General features: G+C 43.2%; 1 protein-coding gene across 2 annotated transcripts in view; it reads right to left on the bottom strand.

Moving 5' to 3' along the window:
- The window catches only part of LOC138299186 (E3 ubiquitin-protein ligase TRIM39-like), a 109,951-nt gene that overhangs the window by 38,943 nt on the left and 53,520 nt on the right, over nt 1-17,488 (bottom strand). For both annotated transcript variants that reach the window (XM_069237281.1, XM_069237283.1), the window contains exons 5-7: nt 15,044-15,150; nt 5,029-5,046; nt 4,912-4,938 (exon numbers count right to left, since the gene is read on the bottom strand). In XM_069237281.1, coding sequence (XP_069093382.1) covers nt 4,912-4,938; nt 5,029-5,046; nt 15,044-15,150 — 152 coding nt within the window. The remainder of the gene's footprint in view (nt 1-4,911; nt 4,939-5,028; nt 5,047-15,043; nt 15,151-17,488) is intronic.

Genomic DNA, 17,488 nt, shown 5'->3' on the forward strand with positions numbered 1-17,488 from the left:
TTTGTATGATTACTGCTTTTTATTCACCATTCACGTGGGAGAAGGCTAAACCAGGGATAGTAACTTCAAACACAAATTAAATTTAATTTTATCACCTATAAACGCACATATTGAAGACTGTAGTCATCAGCGGTGGCTCCTCCGCTGTGGCAGAGGAGCGTCACGTTGTCCCCCATGAGCAGCAGCAGCTGCAATCCTTTAACAAATAAAAGATAGAAACTGTGTTTATTATTGTTTCATTGTTTAAGGGGCAGAGCCATGGGGGATGATGGGGAGTGCACTGTGCACTCCCATCAGTGAGCATGTGTGTTTGGCCGGCTGTCTCAGGCCGGCCAAACACACATGCGCAAATTTGACTGACAGTCTTGGTTCGGCCAAACACACATGCGCACTGTGCTCTCTCCAACCTGGCACTGTGTTACCGGGCTGGAGAGAGCAGGCACAGACTCCCAGTCTGTCTGGAAGTGCCCTGGCTGGGTGCTCCGGCCAGTCCTAATGCTGCTCTGAGCAGCGTTAGGCTTGACTACAGGGCATGCTGGACGCCTGTGCTTGCCTGCAGTAACCTGTGCACTGTGTTGCTGGGCTGCAGAGAGCAAGCACAGGCTCCCAGTCTGCCAGATAGCGCCCTTGTTAGACACCCCAGACAATCCGAACGCTGCTCTGAGCAGCTTCAGGATTGGCCACAGGGCAGGCTGAGGGCCTGTGTCTGCCTGCAGTGACCAGGAAAGAGGAGCAGTATGGCGGCCAGAGCAGGTAATTTTTTTTTTTTTTTTTTTGTAATTAAATGTTTTTGTCCCCCCCTTCCACATGACCCTCCACCAGCCGCACGCCACGCCACCCCACCCCTTTACCGCGCAGAGAGCCGTGACTGGTAGTCTTTCATTCAGATAGCACCAGACAGACACACTGACTATCCGATACAGTGGGCCCTTGTAAAAAAAAAAATGATAATGGCACACACTTCTGACTTAAGAGGCCTAAATGTGCATCTTGTCAGTCACCCATTGTCAGCTCAGAGGTGGATGTCAGCACCTGGGCCCCTTTGAAGAGGGCGCTCAGATTTCATTACTTCCCTTAATGACCCCCCTCGCTCTGGGCCATTACGCCACTCTGAAACCCTTTGCGATACATTATGCTTGCGCCAGGCATAATGAATGCAAAGGGGGCTTTACCCCGTTAGGGGAGCCGGAAAAATGGAGTAAGGAAATCTATGAGATTTCCTTGTGCCATTTTTTACGGCACTTTTAACACCTGCTAAAGAGCAGGCGTTAAAAGGGGACTTCCATTCTTTAGAATGGGACCCTGTGCCCTCTGCAGGAGGTGCTATTCCTGCAGAGTACATCAAGAGTGTCATGAGAAATGACGCTATTGCCCCCTATCCTACACCATTGTGCGCCACATTTTAAATATGGCGCACACATGGTGGTGGTAGGGGGTGCTAAGAGGCGCAGGGAAATGGCACTGCACTCAGTGTAGCAGTACTTTCCATAAATCTGCCCCTTATTTTTATTTCTTCTAAGACGGCTGCCATGTTTTGAGTTACGAGAGATGTTCTGAATCTGCGTTATTGGTACTTTTCCGTGAAAGCCCCAATGTGAAGCTGACAGAGTAAGTTCCACAGTCTGTACTTTCCCACTTTGCGACATACTGTACTTTTTGAGGGGATTGTTTTCTAATTGCTGTCCCAAGCATGCTGTCTGATCTATTGTTTGGGAACACAAGATCTGTATATGTACATCTCATGCAGATAGGCTAATCAGAGGGGTTCCTACCAGATGCCATCGATGCGGTCTATGCCACATGTCGTTTTGAAGCAGACTCAGCCTTCATGTCATCACAGAGTTTGATCTAGAGACCTCATTCCAAGGTAACAAAGGTTGGGGGGCTCTTTCCATGGGCATGGTATTGTCAGATTATGTGTACCACACCCAGCTCTCTCCCTAGGCTAGAGATCAGGTTCATCATGCTAGGGTGTTAGGGCATATTTCACACATATGGTACATCTTATGTTATTGCAAGATGGTGGGGGTCTTTGTACTCATGACTCATTTTCACAAATCTGTGTCTTGCACTGTTAATTATCCTAATCGTTGCAGCTCATGCATTTCACAGTAGATTGCAGTCTTTTTAATAAAACGTATTGAAAACTTCACTGCATCTCTTTCATTGCCTGTGTGTGAATGAGACTCGTTGCTCTTGTGAGGAAAGGGTAATTTCCGTTTAACCACGACCTCCCTGAGATGTCGTACTCTTGAGTCCATGCGTGAGGGCTGCCACAAATCACCTTTTACTATTTTGGTGAGGTGCTGCTTGTGAGCCGGGAGGGTTGAGCCGACAGTGGCGACTTGTTGTAGGATTGACCTAGTCACTCACAAACAAAAGTGCTGTCATCCCTAAACCAGCAGTCTTGCCTAGAGCAAGAGTCCAACTACGACAATTACACCAACTAATTTTTTAATACACTTACTTACCTGTGTGGATTGTGGAAGGAAACTCCATTCTGTTTTCTGAATCAACCAATGCCTGCTGTGGTCTGTCACCTCATGCTACACCACGAAAATGACAAAAAAAGGACTGGACATCAGGGAGAGAGACAGCCTCCTCCCCCTCCCCGTGCTGCCTCTTGTCATGTGCACCACTGTGCACGTTCAACATTGCACCAGTATAATCCTGAATCGTGGCCCCCGGCACCATTGCCACCTATCAGTCTAAGCAGCCAATCTTGGAGCTGCTCCTGCTGTTGCTGCAACGCCAGGACACTGGGCAGGGTACCTCACTACTCATATTGAGACCAGGGGCTGCATCTTTGAGTCACCCCCGGCTCACTAATGTGGGCTGCATTGTAGACCTAGTGCGCATGTCTGGTTGGCTGGAGAAAGGCTGCCGTCCAACCTGACATGTGCACTTAGGTGCACGCTGCTCTGGGAATCTGACTCTGCCTGGCAACATTGCTGCTATTGTAAGCCCCACCCCCTCAGGCCCGCCTGGCTGTCTCAGGAGTGCTCCTCGCTCAATCACAGAGACACTCACAGCTGCTGCACTTTAAATATATAAAACATTGTTTTACTTAATGCATTTATTGGCAGTTATTTTGGGGCCAGGGGCCAAAATAATCAGTAGGGCAACGCCCTAATGAAGGCACCGCCCCTGGTTGTATCCCTTGTTCCCCTTGTTGTAGAACTTGGTTTTTTTAATAGTTTCTCTTTACAGACTTTCCATTTCCCGATCAAAGCCTGTCCCTGCATACTCCAGTCATCAGCCTCTGTGCTACCTTCCTCCCAAGCCTTCAGGTACTTACTTGTATATGTTTTAACCCAGTGCTGGAAATCCATTTTTCCTACAAAGAGCTCACACACTCTCTGTTCCAGTCTTGTCCCAAGCTCACCCATCTAGACCCCTGACATATACAGAGAGAATTTCTTTGTGTTGAAATTAAATCTACATCATAGACTTTGCATAACTCACTACACTTTGGGAAACCTCCAAGCCATTTATAGGTGGTCACATCATGAAACATATAAGCATCAAGATTCAGTCTAAGAGGCACAAGATTGCTCATGCAATATGAAAACCTGTGGGAGTTGTGATAAAATATGCAGTACAAAACCAGCCAACAGATCCAAGTGTGAAATATGCAGATTAACTTGTGAATACTAAATTGAAACCCGTTTTGGACTTCCAGTACTAGACTGAGAATGAAAATTCAGAATCAGATATTATAGGCAGAATAATACAGTAATGCATTGGATAGATTGTGGCCATGCAATAGAACACTGGACAGTTTGTCCGATCACTGAAGTATCAAATGGGGAAATGGTGGTGGTCAAGAATCAGGTTTTAAGATCATATCAGTAGCATTGGCTTCCAGTAAGAACCAGATATCCCAGACTGAAAGGCTTGCCTCTCTGAGTACCTGAAATTGTCAGACATTTAATCAAACATGGCTGAAGCAGGTAATACCCTGAAAAATCTTTTTGAAGAAACCCTCTAGACAAATAGCCCTGATCATTCATTTGCCAAATTAAGTTGAATGTGGAAGGATAGTTACTTCCTGCTATGTAAATGGGCTCCTCTCAAACAAGACCAGAAGTCATTTTATGCTTTGTAGTCATCAGATTGATGCCAAACGTGCGTGTGGAAACAATCACAAAACCAGTAACATATTGTGCCACTTGACACCGAACCTTTAGAACCATGAAAAGCATGGGAAGACTGCTATCTTTGTTCAAAGAGATAGGGATAGACAACAATGTTAAAATTCAATACATGATATGAAATTGTTGCCAGTGCCCTTTAAATTATGTATATCGACTCGAGGACTATAATTCACATCTTACATTTTTCTATAAACTATGTAATACTGAAAAGCAAAATCCATACCTTGAAGCATGACGCTTTGTAACCACAGGTGAGTAAAGTCACTGCGCAACAACCCCAGTTTATCTGAGCCCCTCCCATGTCTTAGTCTAACCCCACGTTCTCATGCCTATGCTACGATTCAGTATAACTCCAGGGTATCAAACGGCTTCCCTTAGTTTGCTATGGCTTTTAGTATAGCCCATCCCTTGACTTGCTATAACCCATTGTTGTCTTATTACCTACTTATAACATTTGACCTCTCATTATCCTAACCTCTCCCATGTCTCAGAATGACCCTATACTGTTATAGAGATAGTCTATGTAAAGGCTCTGTAGACTCTGCCTGCTCCGTAGGACCCTAGGGCGTCCTAGCTTCTGCCTGTGTTTCAGTTTAACCCCAGGGTATCACAGCCCGTGGGTCAGCATGGCCACAGTGATCATAATCCCACAAGTGGCTCAGTATGACCCAAGTTCATTGTCTTAACCACTTCCATGAAGCCTACAAAGAGGGTGCAGGGTTTAGTACTATCAAGCTGAATTGGTTCTACTCACTTGCATAGGTTTTCATGTATCTCCACTCTGAAAGCAAGACAAGAAAATTAGTTTGTGAAATCAAATAAAACAATGGAAAAGAGTTAAATACAAACATATTATAATTAATTACCTTACCCAGTTCTACAGGAATTGCTGTAAGAAAAAAAAAAAATTGTATTAGACCCTAAACAATTTTAGCCAATTCTTACCTGTATCCCTAATACTTGAAACAACCTGTGAATCATTCTCTACTCACTCCAACCTTCTACTCACTTCACTCTACACCTGTACCACCATCATATCCATATAAAAACTTACAACCTGATTTAATATTTGGCGGACGAGTTACTCGGTTACAACGGTGACGAATATCCCATCCGCCAAACTATAAATCCCATTGAAGATAATAGGATTTAGATTTCAGCGGATGGGATATCAGTCACCGCTATGAAGAAGTAACCCGTCCGCCGAATACTAAATCAGGCCCTCACTCTCTACCCCATGTCACCTCACTGTCATTCCAACACCTGACCCTCACTCCTCCTTTACATGAGATTTTAATCTCCCCTCCATCCATCACCCACTCCCCTCTCCATACCTCATCTGTTCTTCACGTCTCTCTCCCCTTCACCTCTATCTCATTCCCATCCATACCTGACTTTCACACCTTACTCCCGATCTCCCCTCCATACGTCACTCTCTCCTCCACATTTTATTCCATTCCCTCCCTCACCCAGACACCACTTTTCTTCTCCAGTGCTCCTCCACCCCTCCACCTCTCCACCTCTCACACTGCGCTATCTTCAGTCCACTTTCCCCTGAACCACCTCATCTTTCAGCCTCAAACCTTCTGTAGTTGTCACTGTTCCTAGTCTTGCCTGTACTGTTCCTGTGTCTGTGATCTACTTGCCTTAACTATTAGTGCTCCAGTTCTGGAGCTGACCTGTATCCAGACCTGCTCCTGACCTTGATTCCAATCCTGCTTTTCCCTGAGCCCAGTTCGTTTTTGTGTTCCTTGCTCTGTTCCTTACTCTCCTGTCGTGTGAGTATTCTGTCATTTTGATTGTCCCAGCTTCTAAGGGTGCCAGTTAAACTCCAAGACTTGCCTAGCCCTGTGTCACTGAGTAGAGTCCAAGTGGGGACTGCACCTTAGACAGGGGAGCCTCTATCAATAGCGCTCCCTTAGGAAGCCTGGGAGAACCCAGTATGCTTTTGGAACTCTACCTTGAATGCTGAGAGAGTCCTCGTAACAGTGGCTGGGGTCTAGGTCCAAGACAATAACTTTGTTATGTTTTCTGGAGATCTAACTGGGGTCTTTAAAGGACCTGTCGTACCAGAGATGTCTGGGAGGGCCTCTCAGGACATATGGCATTCCAAAGGGAAGCCTTGAGTTGGTAGCTGATCTCTAAGTCTAGTGGCAGCACAACATACCTGCATGGAATCTCCAGGAGTTCTGAGGCAATCTTCATTGGACTATTGTTTTCCAGAGAAGCTGAAAACCTGTCTTACAGGATAGAAGTGATGTCCGGGGTATGTTCTCAGACATACAGACAGCCTCCTTGAGTTCGAACAAAGGAGCATGGGAGTAGCATAGGTGTTCCCTATGGGTTTGTGGAACTCTGCCCTAGGAATGGGTCAGCATTTTGGGCCAATTGATGGGCCCCAGTTCATAGGTACTATCTCAGAAGCACCCCGGAGTTCCATCTTGCCCTGTTCTCCCTTATCAGCCCAAGAAAACCTGGGCATTTAACACCAGGTAAAATTAGCTCTTGCCGCTTGTAGACTCTGAAGTAGGGGTGATTTGCCACCTCGAAAGTCACTCTGAGCCCAAAGCTAAGATATAAACAGACTTTTCTCAGATTACAGAGAGAAGCTGAAGGTGATGGCAAATAACATAACTCTGAAAGCCACCACATCATGGTGCTGAAGCAGTCCACATCACAACGATGCAACCTGTATTCTTGTTTCGTTTATTAGCTTAGTTACAATGTTAGAAATAGACTACAGAATGGAACTCTTGATTTCAAAGAGTAAATTAGGAAACCTGTCTATTTGAAATGATTCTGTCTCTGCACTTAAGAAAATACTTCTCCAACTTTATCAAATGTGACCAAGACAGATTTATCAAAGACAGGTATACAATAACAAATTCTAGATTGATATGCAATAGTCTCAGCATAACAGAAAAAACGTGAAGATGTTATGTCAATTTAAAATATGCCTAAAGCTCGCTGTTACCCAAAAAGGTTAATCTTGATGAAAGGATAGCTAAGGTGAGCATAAGAGATTATGGTTAGAAACCCAGAAAGACAGATGTAGACAAATGTATGACAGCCAAGGCACTTGTTGAAGTAGGTTGGACGAACTGAAACACAGTGATCTAAGCGGTCTACTAGGTGGGGGCGCTGCTGAAGGTATCGTCCTAATTGGTTAGCAAAAAGGTGTTGATACAGAGGACTTCAAATAAGATGTGCTTGGCTTTAGGAAAACAATTGAAAGTGTTCGCATGGTGGGAAATAGAAGAACAAGCAAATACGCCAAGGAGACCTGGTGCGTTTTGAGCCCGTTACAGATGCTGCATAGAATAAGCCTTGTGACCTAGATTTAATGAGTTACAATAATTCATGCATGAGAGGATAAGCGCTCATACTGTGCATTACCTGCAGTTATGACTTAAGAAAGGCAGAATTTTGGAAATAAAAAGAAAAAGAAAATGCATAGAAGTGACCAATACTCCTTGATTGAAAGTTAACAATGACTCTCGGATTACAGCAGGAGCCGAAGGTGATGGTAGAAAAGCTAACTCTGAGGGCCACTACCTCAATTTCCATACAGATGGGCCAACTCCAAAGGTCAAAACCTCAGCCTAATCACTGCAGAGTTTTAACAAATTACTACATATCCAGTGGCCATCACTACCACAGAGTTGTGGAAATTAGATTGGACCCAATTAATAATTACTGAAATCAAACACTTAGATTTTGATATTGAAAGTTTAATGCAAAAGACCATTCCTATACATTGTGAAAGACTGATAAGAAATGTAATTTCTATACTACAATGCTGGTCTGCACCGAACATGTCCTGGTTGGGGTGCTCCAATATAATCTAAATCAGTGTTTCCCAAACTGTGGGTCATGACTTACTGGTGGATTGTAAGCTGATTCTTGGTGGGTCGTGAAAGTTCAAGCAGTAAATAAAGATGCCTTTAACGTATGTATTTATCGCATTTGTTGCATTTCAAAGAGAGAAATTAAGTGTCAGGCTATGTCTTCTGACAAATTGCTGCTCAGTTTTTAACATGGAGATTCGTGTTAACAAACTCCTGTCTCTTTACAGTCCAAGAAGGAAACGTGAAGTGAATTAGGTGACAATCTTGATGGGGCACAGAGTGTGTGAAAGGAAAGGGGGTAAGATGTCATTTGTTGTTACACACCAAAATGTGAAGACCTGCAAATGACCTGTACACGTTCAGCACTTAAGGAAGCAAAAATGAAGTACGTTTTTAAAATTCTGAGGTGTGATGTAAACATATATTTTAATAACATAAAACAAATCCAGACACTTTACCTGGTGAAGCACCAGTATTTTGCTACATCTAGTTAGTCTAGTCTAGTCTAGTGGCTGCATTGAGTTTATATAGTCACTGTCTCCCAGTTATCCCACCAGCAAATTGTAAGCGTCCATCAAGCTAATCTCCAGTTCTCCATATATGTTAATCTTGACCTTTTCTGAAGTTGAATGATGGATGGCTTGAAGACTGCATGCCCAAGTATTGGACCCTCAGTAGCAAGATCTTTTTCAATAATCTGAAGGGTGCTCCTCTCCCCAAAATATACCTCCCTGGAGTTTTGTACTGGGATCTGGCATTTTTGGGTACTATTGTTGAATGGAAAAAACAGTTGGGGAGATACACAAAGGTGTCTGGCTCCCAGGATCAGGAAAAAGAGAATCTTTCCACGGCATCATAACCCTCGCAAGAGATTAAGGACCTGATTTAGAGTTTGGCAGAGGGTTTACTCTGTCACAATGGTGACATATATCCCTTTGGCTTATATGCTATGGGATTTGTGTTTCAGCAGACGGGATATCCATCACCATTGTGATGGAGTAACCGGTCCACCAACTCTACACCAGGCCCTACGTTTTGGAGTTGGCCACAATAAATGCAGCAACCCACCTCATACTATTGTGAAGCATCTACGAACATCAGAGAAGGAAGTGCTCCACTTTCCAGTGTAATCCATGGCCTCACTCTAAAATGAAGAATGCAATGTCCAGATTTTGGCCAGTCTAATTGAATGGCAGATTGTCCTACCAGCTTGAGAATAGAGCAAGGGGAACACAAATCAAAGAGCAAACTTAAGGTGCAATCCAGCCAAGTGTAAGCATTTCAATGATAGCTAACCCTTCTGTCCCACCTAATACTCTTAGTATTGTGGCGGGAACATATCCAGGAGAGAGAGGGCCATGAAAAGTTTGAGGATTTACACTAGAAGAGCAACTGAGCAATAGAAAAGAGAGATTCCATTAAACAGTGTAAGGCGTTGCTGTGTGCAGACTGCAAGGGAGATCCAATGACTCCATTCACTTGGGCGTTCCATTAAGAAGCAGCAAAGGCATTGTTCTAGTGCATGGTTCAGATCGAGGTCTATCGATCTCTCTGTGTTTAATAGAGTGTAAGTGGAAAATATTTGATTACTGTGACTTTTTTCAGTTCTTTCCAGAAATGTGCAATGAATTGTACCACTCAATCTGAAATAATAATGTCTGGGAAACCGTGGAACTTAAATTGAAGAAATTGTGAGCCAGTTCAATAGTAGTTTTTAACAGTTTGAGGGGTGTAAAATGTTCCATTTTGGTGAAATAGTCAACCACTACTGAAATGTGTTACGCTCTGTAACATGGACAGTTGAACAATAAAATCCATAGACATTCTTGATGATGGCTTGTGCTGGACGGTAGTAGGTGCAGCGGGATGGTATTTGCATCATAAAGATCATTGGTGCAAAGTACAAGCCACACTCGAGTGGATGGACCTTTAGTCCCAGGCTGAGCTTTAACATTAACAAATCAACAATATATCAATGGTAGTGAAGTACATAAGGCTCCACGGAATGAAAGTAGTAGAGTTGTAAACCATGAAGGTTTATGAACAGATTAGTAAAGTTCCAAACTCAAATTGTTCAAATTAGTCATAAATCAATGATCAGCTCATCAATGTGTTGGTCAGTATGATTCTGAGTGATTCCAAATAAGAAACATAAAGACAAACTAGTTAACGTTGTCAGTAGCAATTCAAAGCAAGTTGCATGTTCCCCTGAAGGGAAATTCCTTAACATGTTAAGCTAAAGGGAAACCAGGAAATTTGAGGGAGAAGTCACAATAGGTGTCAGTAATTAAAGCCTCTGCAAGGCAGAATCAAATAAAGATTCAGTTAAGTAAGTGAGAATGGATTTTTTCAAGAGTCTAACTCTTTGAGCATGAGCAAAAGTGACTGCCTAGTCTTGAGAGACTGTTATGTAATGTCATGTTATCAGGCTTTGTAAAGCACAGCTTATCACCCGAGGGGAATCCATACACTAAAGCAGTTGTTAATATTGTCTGCTTCATCTTAGTTGAAGAGTCGGGTCTTTATTTCTTGCTTGATTCTAGAAGCGAGGAGAAGGCCCTTTAGTGTAGAGGGAGGACGTTCCAAGTTTTTGAGTGAAAGATAATCCTCCTGTTCTGCTTTTGCAGATGTGGGGTGTGTGCAAGAGAGAGAGAGGCAGAGCATAGGTGTCTGGTACACTGGTAGAATTGGAGGTGGCAGTTGAGGTATGCTGGTCTAATGTTGTGCAGTGCCGCGTATCTGTGTGTGAGGCGTTTGAATCGGCAGCCAGTGGAAATCTCAGAGGTGAGATATAATGTGGGTGTGCCAACAGAAATCTAGGACGAGTCTAACAGAGGCGTTCTGATGGTCTGAAGACAGTGGAGGAGGAGATTGCGGATTCTGACAGAGTGCATTGCCATAGTTAAGTCTGCTGGCAATTAGTGCTTCAGTGACTGTACGTCTGGTGCTCTTGGGAATCCTGCTGAAGATTTTATTTTAAGATACATAACATGTGGAAGCAGGAGGAGCTAACTGTGCTCACCTGTGCAGCCATGTTGAGTTTATCATCTAATGTAATCCCAAGGTTGTGTGCGTGGTTGGCAGATGATGGGAGTTGGACCGAGCTCTAATGGCCACCAGATAGAGTCTCTGGAGGAGTTCTTGTTCCCAAAGATCAGAATTTACGTCTTATCCATGTTGAGTTTCAGACAGTTAGTTTTCATCCATTCTGATAAGTGGATTATACATTCGGGGAAGTTGGATCTGATTGTGGGGGACTTTTCTGACATAGAGAGGATGAGCTGGATGTCATTGATGTAGGAGATGATGGAGAAGCAGTGAGTCCAACACACTTTCACTCCTCTTGGAAAGTTGCAGACTCGAAGGAGGGGTTGATTAAGAATGGGGTGGATGAAGTGGGTGAAGAATTTGCTGATCACGGGTCAAAGTTGTACATATGGTGTGGGCATGTGTCTGTGGGGGACCAAAGTAAATGGTCTTTACGGTTGAGGTAGTGTTATTTTCATGAGTGTTTTCCAGTTGGTTAGGTGTCTGTCGGAGTGGTAGGTGTACAGTTTGCTGATAAAGTTCTCAGGGGTCAGTTGCTTTTTGAAGTTATTGTAGATCTCCTCGATTTTGTTGCTGAAGTAATTTGAAAGGTTATTGCAGATTGATGAAGTTGGTTGAGGCGTTGAGGTTGGTGAATTCCTTGATTATGGCAAACATCTTAGCTGTTGCTGGAACTGGCTTCAATCCTACCCAAGATGGATCTTCTCTTCGTAACTCTTAGGACGTGGTGGTAGTGCCTGAGGCAGGCTTGTAGGCTGATCTGGTGTCCCAGAGTTCTTTTGTGTATCAGGAGACCTAGTTGTTTGTTCTGCAATGTGTATGAGTTTTGATGGGTTCAAGAGCGTTGGCACAGTTGGAGAGCCACTGGTTGAAGTTGGTGATGTTCTCAGCTTGGTTGTTGGTGGTGTTGGGTGGGTTTGTTTTAAGTGTAGCACAAGCTGGGTTGGTTGGTGTTGATGGGAGCTTTGGGTTGTGTCATGGTGATATTGAAATGGCTAATGTTGTGGTCGGTCCATGTAGTGGTGAGGTGGAGCGGTAGCTGATGCTGTTGCCAGAGATGAGGTTTGCATCTAAAGTGTGTCCTGATTTGTGTGTAGGGTCTGTGACGAGTTAGGAAAGTCTCATGCTGTATAGATTCTTGAGAAAATTGGAGGCGCAATGGACAGAGGGGTCTTCAAGGTGGAAGTTGAGGTCACTGAGAATAAGGAAGTCATTGGAGTTGATGGTGACTGATGAAGTCAGAGATGAGGTTCGTAAAGTTGCCTTAAGGGCCAGGTGGTCTGTAAGCTAGAATGCCCTTCACCATTGAGCTGTTTGCTTGCAGGTTGAGGTGCATGTGCTCCATGAAATGGGTGTCCGGGTCAGTGGTGGTTGTGCATTTGAGAGTGTCTTTGTGGATGATGGTGAGACCTCCGCCAGGTGTGTGGAGGAGTTCCTGGCATGAAATTTTTTATCTTGCTTGTTTCTTGTTAGGAGCGGAGGTGGGGTTCATCCAGGTTTCTATTAGAAAGAGGATGTCTGGAGTGCTGTTGTTAAGAGGTCCCAAATTTTTATTTTGTTGTTGTTGAGAAAACAGGTATTTAGGAGCATGCGTGTATGGGTGTGCTAAAGATCAGTCGTGGTGTTGGTTGAGGTGAGGTTGTGAGATGATGAGGTGGGGGTCTGAGGGAAGTGTATGGTGCTGCAGGTGAGGTGACAGTGGACGCAGGAGAAGGGTACTACTGTGCTGTGAGGTAAGGCGTCCTTGAGTGAAGGGGCATCCAGGGTTGAGCGGGGGGAGAGTTGCTGCAGAGTGGAGGCGTGGATGATCTGACCAGGGGGCATGGTCAGGCATGGACGGGCGCAGACGAGTGCAAATGGGTGTGCATTCGGCATGACTAATGTGAAGATTAGTATATGTTATGCAAAATGAAAAATATTGACAATGCATCACCAATTGTGCCTCCCTACCAGCCTGTTGCCCATCACTGTAGAGGTGGGCTTCTCCTTCGCTGTCAATACAGGATCCAGCAATCCTTCATTAAAGCCCGGAAGGGGTTCTGATGTGGGTACAGTCGGGAAGAGCACCTCAGTGAGGATGTTTTCCTGAACCTCCTCTGTTGGTAGCTGCAGCCCCTGTATCTCTGCAGCTTTCTTGATCACAGAATGGAGCTACATTACCTCTGGGGTGAGAAGTCCTGCTGGGAATTCCATGTTCATTTCAGGGCCAGTGTTTTATGTACTAGATGATTACAGGTATGCCAGTTTGCCACCACCATAAGCTTAAAGATTGAGGAAATAAAAATCAGAGCCAAAAATGTAATGGATACTGTGTCTATACCCTTCTTCCTCCAGCTGTCTCTGGCTCTCTCTTCTAGATCTGTTCTCCAGAACAGGTAAAGGAGGAGTCACAGTTGGTCCCATAACTGGCACGGTAGGAGGTGATAGTGGTGGAAAAGGTGACTTCTGTCAATGACTTAGCCTGGTGCTTTTTAATAGCTTGGGGGTGAATGTTTTGACAGGAATCACATGAACTGGAGACAAGTTCAGATCAGAGGCACCAAAGGTAGATGCAATGGGGTTCGGTAATGGACATCTGATGCCCTAACATTCCCTACAGGGTTTGAAGAGCGAACGTTCTGGAGGAGCCATATGCCCTGCACTGTAAATCATTTTTTGTGATGAAAACTCACAACTGCAAGGAAACAGCTTGCTCCTAATCTGTGCCAAATGAGTGGGGAAAAAGGGAATGGACATTGTTATGCTGTGGTGGGTGCCATATAGCTTTGGCAAGGTCACAACTTCAGTAGATTCTGATTCATCATTCTCTATTGTGAAGGGCACCAGCAATTTCAAATTGACAGACACATTTGAAAAATGTAAATTTGACTTTCACCTGTTCCTTAAGGAAAACCTTTTCTTGCCGAAAGAAGGCACCTTTTTAGGAAATGTCTTCTACAGCCACAGTATAGAGTTGGTATAGAGTTGCTCTTTGGGGTGACATTCCTTTTCTTCCACTGATCGGGACTCCGCACTCCTCTTAATTGCACCACTGGATCATACCTGTATTGTTGTGTCATTCACTTTTGTTTTTTGCCCATCTCAGCATACAGCATGGGGCTTTGTGTTGGCCCACTTCAGTCAGTGGCTACCTTCACTCTTAGTGAGGACCTTTTACCTTTTTTAAGGGCACATCCTAACACAAAGATGTCCCCTTCTGTACCTGGGATTACTACTACTATCTGTGCTTTTTGAGAATAAAATACATTTCAGTTTGCCCTGTTATGTGTGTTGTATATTTTTCTCACTTTTAGCTTTTTTAGAGCTGTTCCTTGCATCGTAATAAAACCTAAGTGTTATTTTTATTAAGCCCATTGTTTTTTTTTCTCTGTAGTACACTCTTACTTGGACTGTGTCACATTGAATTCTCACTTTCAGTTCATATCGCACACAACATCCCCACTTGTGGGGCTGGGCCTAACATCTGCGACAGGAATGGATAAAAACTGTGACCATATGATGTCAATATGGTGTTAGCACGGTCCACAGTTTGGTCTGTTCTTGTCTCAGGTAATAGGCCCAGGCATTTTTATCAGGAGAAGTGTGTAAATGTTAGGTGGTAGGAATTTTGCTGATTCAGATGAGCCATAGGTTTACGCTTTCATCAACTCAACAATTCATAGATATCTCACTGGCCCTGTTCCTACAGTACACTATCTGTAGCACACTTTCCTGGTGCTTCTTTTCCTTCCATTGGGAGCACAATTCAAACTGTGATCTCACACCACTTTATTCTCTTTCACTTTCTATAGATTCCAAACTCACACACCTTACACTACCCTCCTACACAACAACAGGATAATGTATAGGCCATAACAACCACTTCCTGTAACATTAACCTTTGAGTGTATTCTTTATAGTATGCAAAGGTGCCCTGGCCCTGCACTCAACCGTCCAGCATAAACAATTCTCCCTTAGATGGGTTTCATTAATAATCAACTATGTATTTACCTTTTAATTCCAGAAGCTTATCCTCCAGGGAGGCATGTTTTCTGCTCTGCAGAGTCTGCTCCACAGCAGCCTCTTCCTGGGGTTTCTCGGCTTTCATTTGATCACACCTGCCGATTACAAAACAATATTGTACATGACCTCTGCGTTCACAGTACATTTTTCTCACTCACACTTATTTACTCTAGGATGTAGGACACTCTCTACAGGTTCTCAATGCACATATATAAATGTTATAGGGTGCAACATTGTCTCTTGGATCTGATGCAGCGTCAATTTTAATAAAGCTTTTTTAGTGACCCAGATGTCAGCACAGGTGACAAATTATGTCTCATGTTTAACAGCCTAATGTAGAAAGATGCACTGACATGTATTTTAAAAGAGTTCATGTTTTCATTTGTCGTGGTCAAAATTGTGTCTACCGATTTAACAATGTACTAATAAGATTTAAATAATGTCAAAGTGTATATATCGAACGTGATGCAAGAGTTTTACAATTTATAATGAAATCTTTATTCTTTTTGATGGTATAATTATTAATGCTTCATTTTCAAGTTTGCATATTAATTGGGTTTATTAACAAGTATTTTAATGTGGTTTATATTTCTCGAGTTAGCATAACTAGGTATGCAAAGCTTGAATTAGCAGTCATTTAAAGTGATAAATCAGTGTTATTTGTAACGTGAATTTTTCCTTTAGGTTTCGTTCCTATGAGTAGCAATAGGTTTTTTGTTCGATTTTACAGAGGCTTTTAGCTTAGTGACCTTGGTACGTAACATTTAGGCCTGTGGGCTTAAAGTTAAACAATTTGCTTCAATTGGCATACAGATTCGCATGGAACTGAGGCAAGCATATTGCAAGCCCTGAGAAGAAATTGGAATGCAAAGATATTTTCATTGGACAATGCCTTTTTTTGCTTGATTTGGTACCACTGGATCAACAAATCAGAGGATAATGTGCATTTTGAATATTGATGGACTTCATAGGTTTTAGTCAGTCTTTTCTTGGCTCTTGAGACCGCTAGACTCTGTGTAGTCTCTCTGCACCTTTCCTGATGATGCTTTGGACTGGATTTGCTGCTGATCTATTTGCTTTGTTGATGAAGAATCCTTGAATGCTGTCCCTTGGAGAGGTAGGTCTCTAGGCTGACTGCCATTTCCATTGACATGTCCCTTTTTTATAGATTAGAAGCTCCAATGCTGACACTCACACTCTTTTTATGTGTCTAGTTAGTATTCTGTAGCCCTGGAGATATCCTTTTTTAATTTATTTGTGTCTAATTTTCTATTTTGCCTTGATGTGTTAGCCCGTCCTCACAAATGCATCTCCTAATTTAGGTCGCTGTAGGGACAAGCCATGTCCAGCCCTGAATTTGTATTCTCTGCTTTATTGAGCTTGACAAATGCTAATGTAGACTGACCTGAGATATGGTTCTGTGTCTCAGATAATTTCCTTAATGGTTTTTATTCTTCTTCTTCAATGCTTAATTATGTTGATGCTAATTGTATTAAACTTGTTTTGCCTCTTTGGGCAGCCTATGATGTTGATAAATCTTTATAATTTGGTTTAGCCCACAGTTTTCATGACATTAACTTTGTGGTTGTAAACTTAAGCTTTGAAAAGTTTCATTGATTGGCATTTCCTTCCGTGGCCACATTTGTCATGGTGTCTTTATTACTGGGATGGTGCTAAAGTAATTGTGTATGGTTCACTACACTTCTTTCTGGGTCAAAAGGTCCGTTGCCTCAGTGAAGCGTTTGATTCCTGTGAAGGATGAAAATACATTGAAAGTTTTGGTAGCAGAGTGACGGTTTTGTCCCATAAGAGGGGGAACCATATTTTAGATAGTGATAGGGAGTTCACATGTCATTGCCCAGTCTAAATTTTGCCTACTCTATAACTTATCCCTGGTCCGTTCCAGAGATTGTTGAAGTTCCAGCATTGTGCCTTCAAGTGATGTGCTGTGTAAGCATAAGTAGGGATTTGCACTTGTGATGCTTTTTCCTTGAAGACTGCGGTGAAGTGTGATGTTGTGAAGTGTTTCGCGAAGTCGCCCTACTCAAAGTGATTGTGGCGCTTTGTGCTTAATAATTGTCCACGGTTGTTGTTGTTGATAGGTCCGTTGAGGCCTGGGATAACGCAGAAGTGTAGAAGACACTTGGTTAATTTGTCTGCATTGAGATACTTGTCATGAAGTACCATTATCAGTGCCATTAGTTTTCTTTGAGTGAGTGTCAGTTGTGGTTGGTATTTGGTGAATCTGAAAGGCCTACAGAGAATCTATATCATCCAGAGTGAGAACTGCTGGTCAAGTTTCACTCTTTGTTTAATTGCAAAAGACACAGTCGGAAGTGTAGCCCGTATAGCTTTCAAAGCGTTTGAGCCCTACCCATAGTGTGCAGCATGGTTTTGGTTTTTGATCTTGCTCTCAATATTTTTTATTTAGTG

This window comes from Pleurodeles waltl, chromosome 6 (genome assembly GCF_031143425.1).
Source record: "Pleurodeles waltl isolate 20211129_DDA chromosome 6, aPleWal1.hap1.20221129, whole genome shotgun sequence".
Classification (NCBI taxonomy): Eukaryota; Metazoa; Chordata; class Amphibia; order Caudata; family Salamandridae; genus Pleurodeles; species Pleurodeles waltl.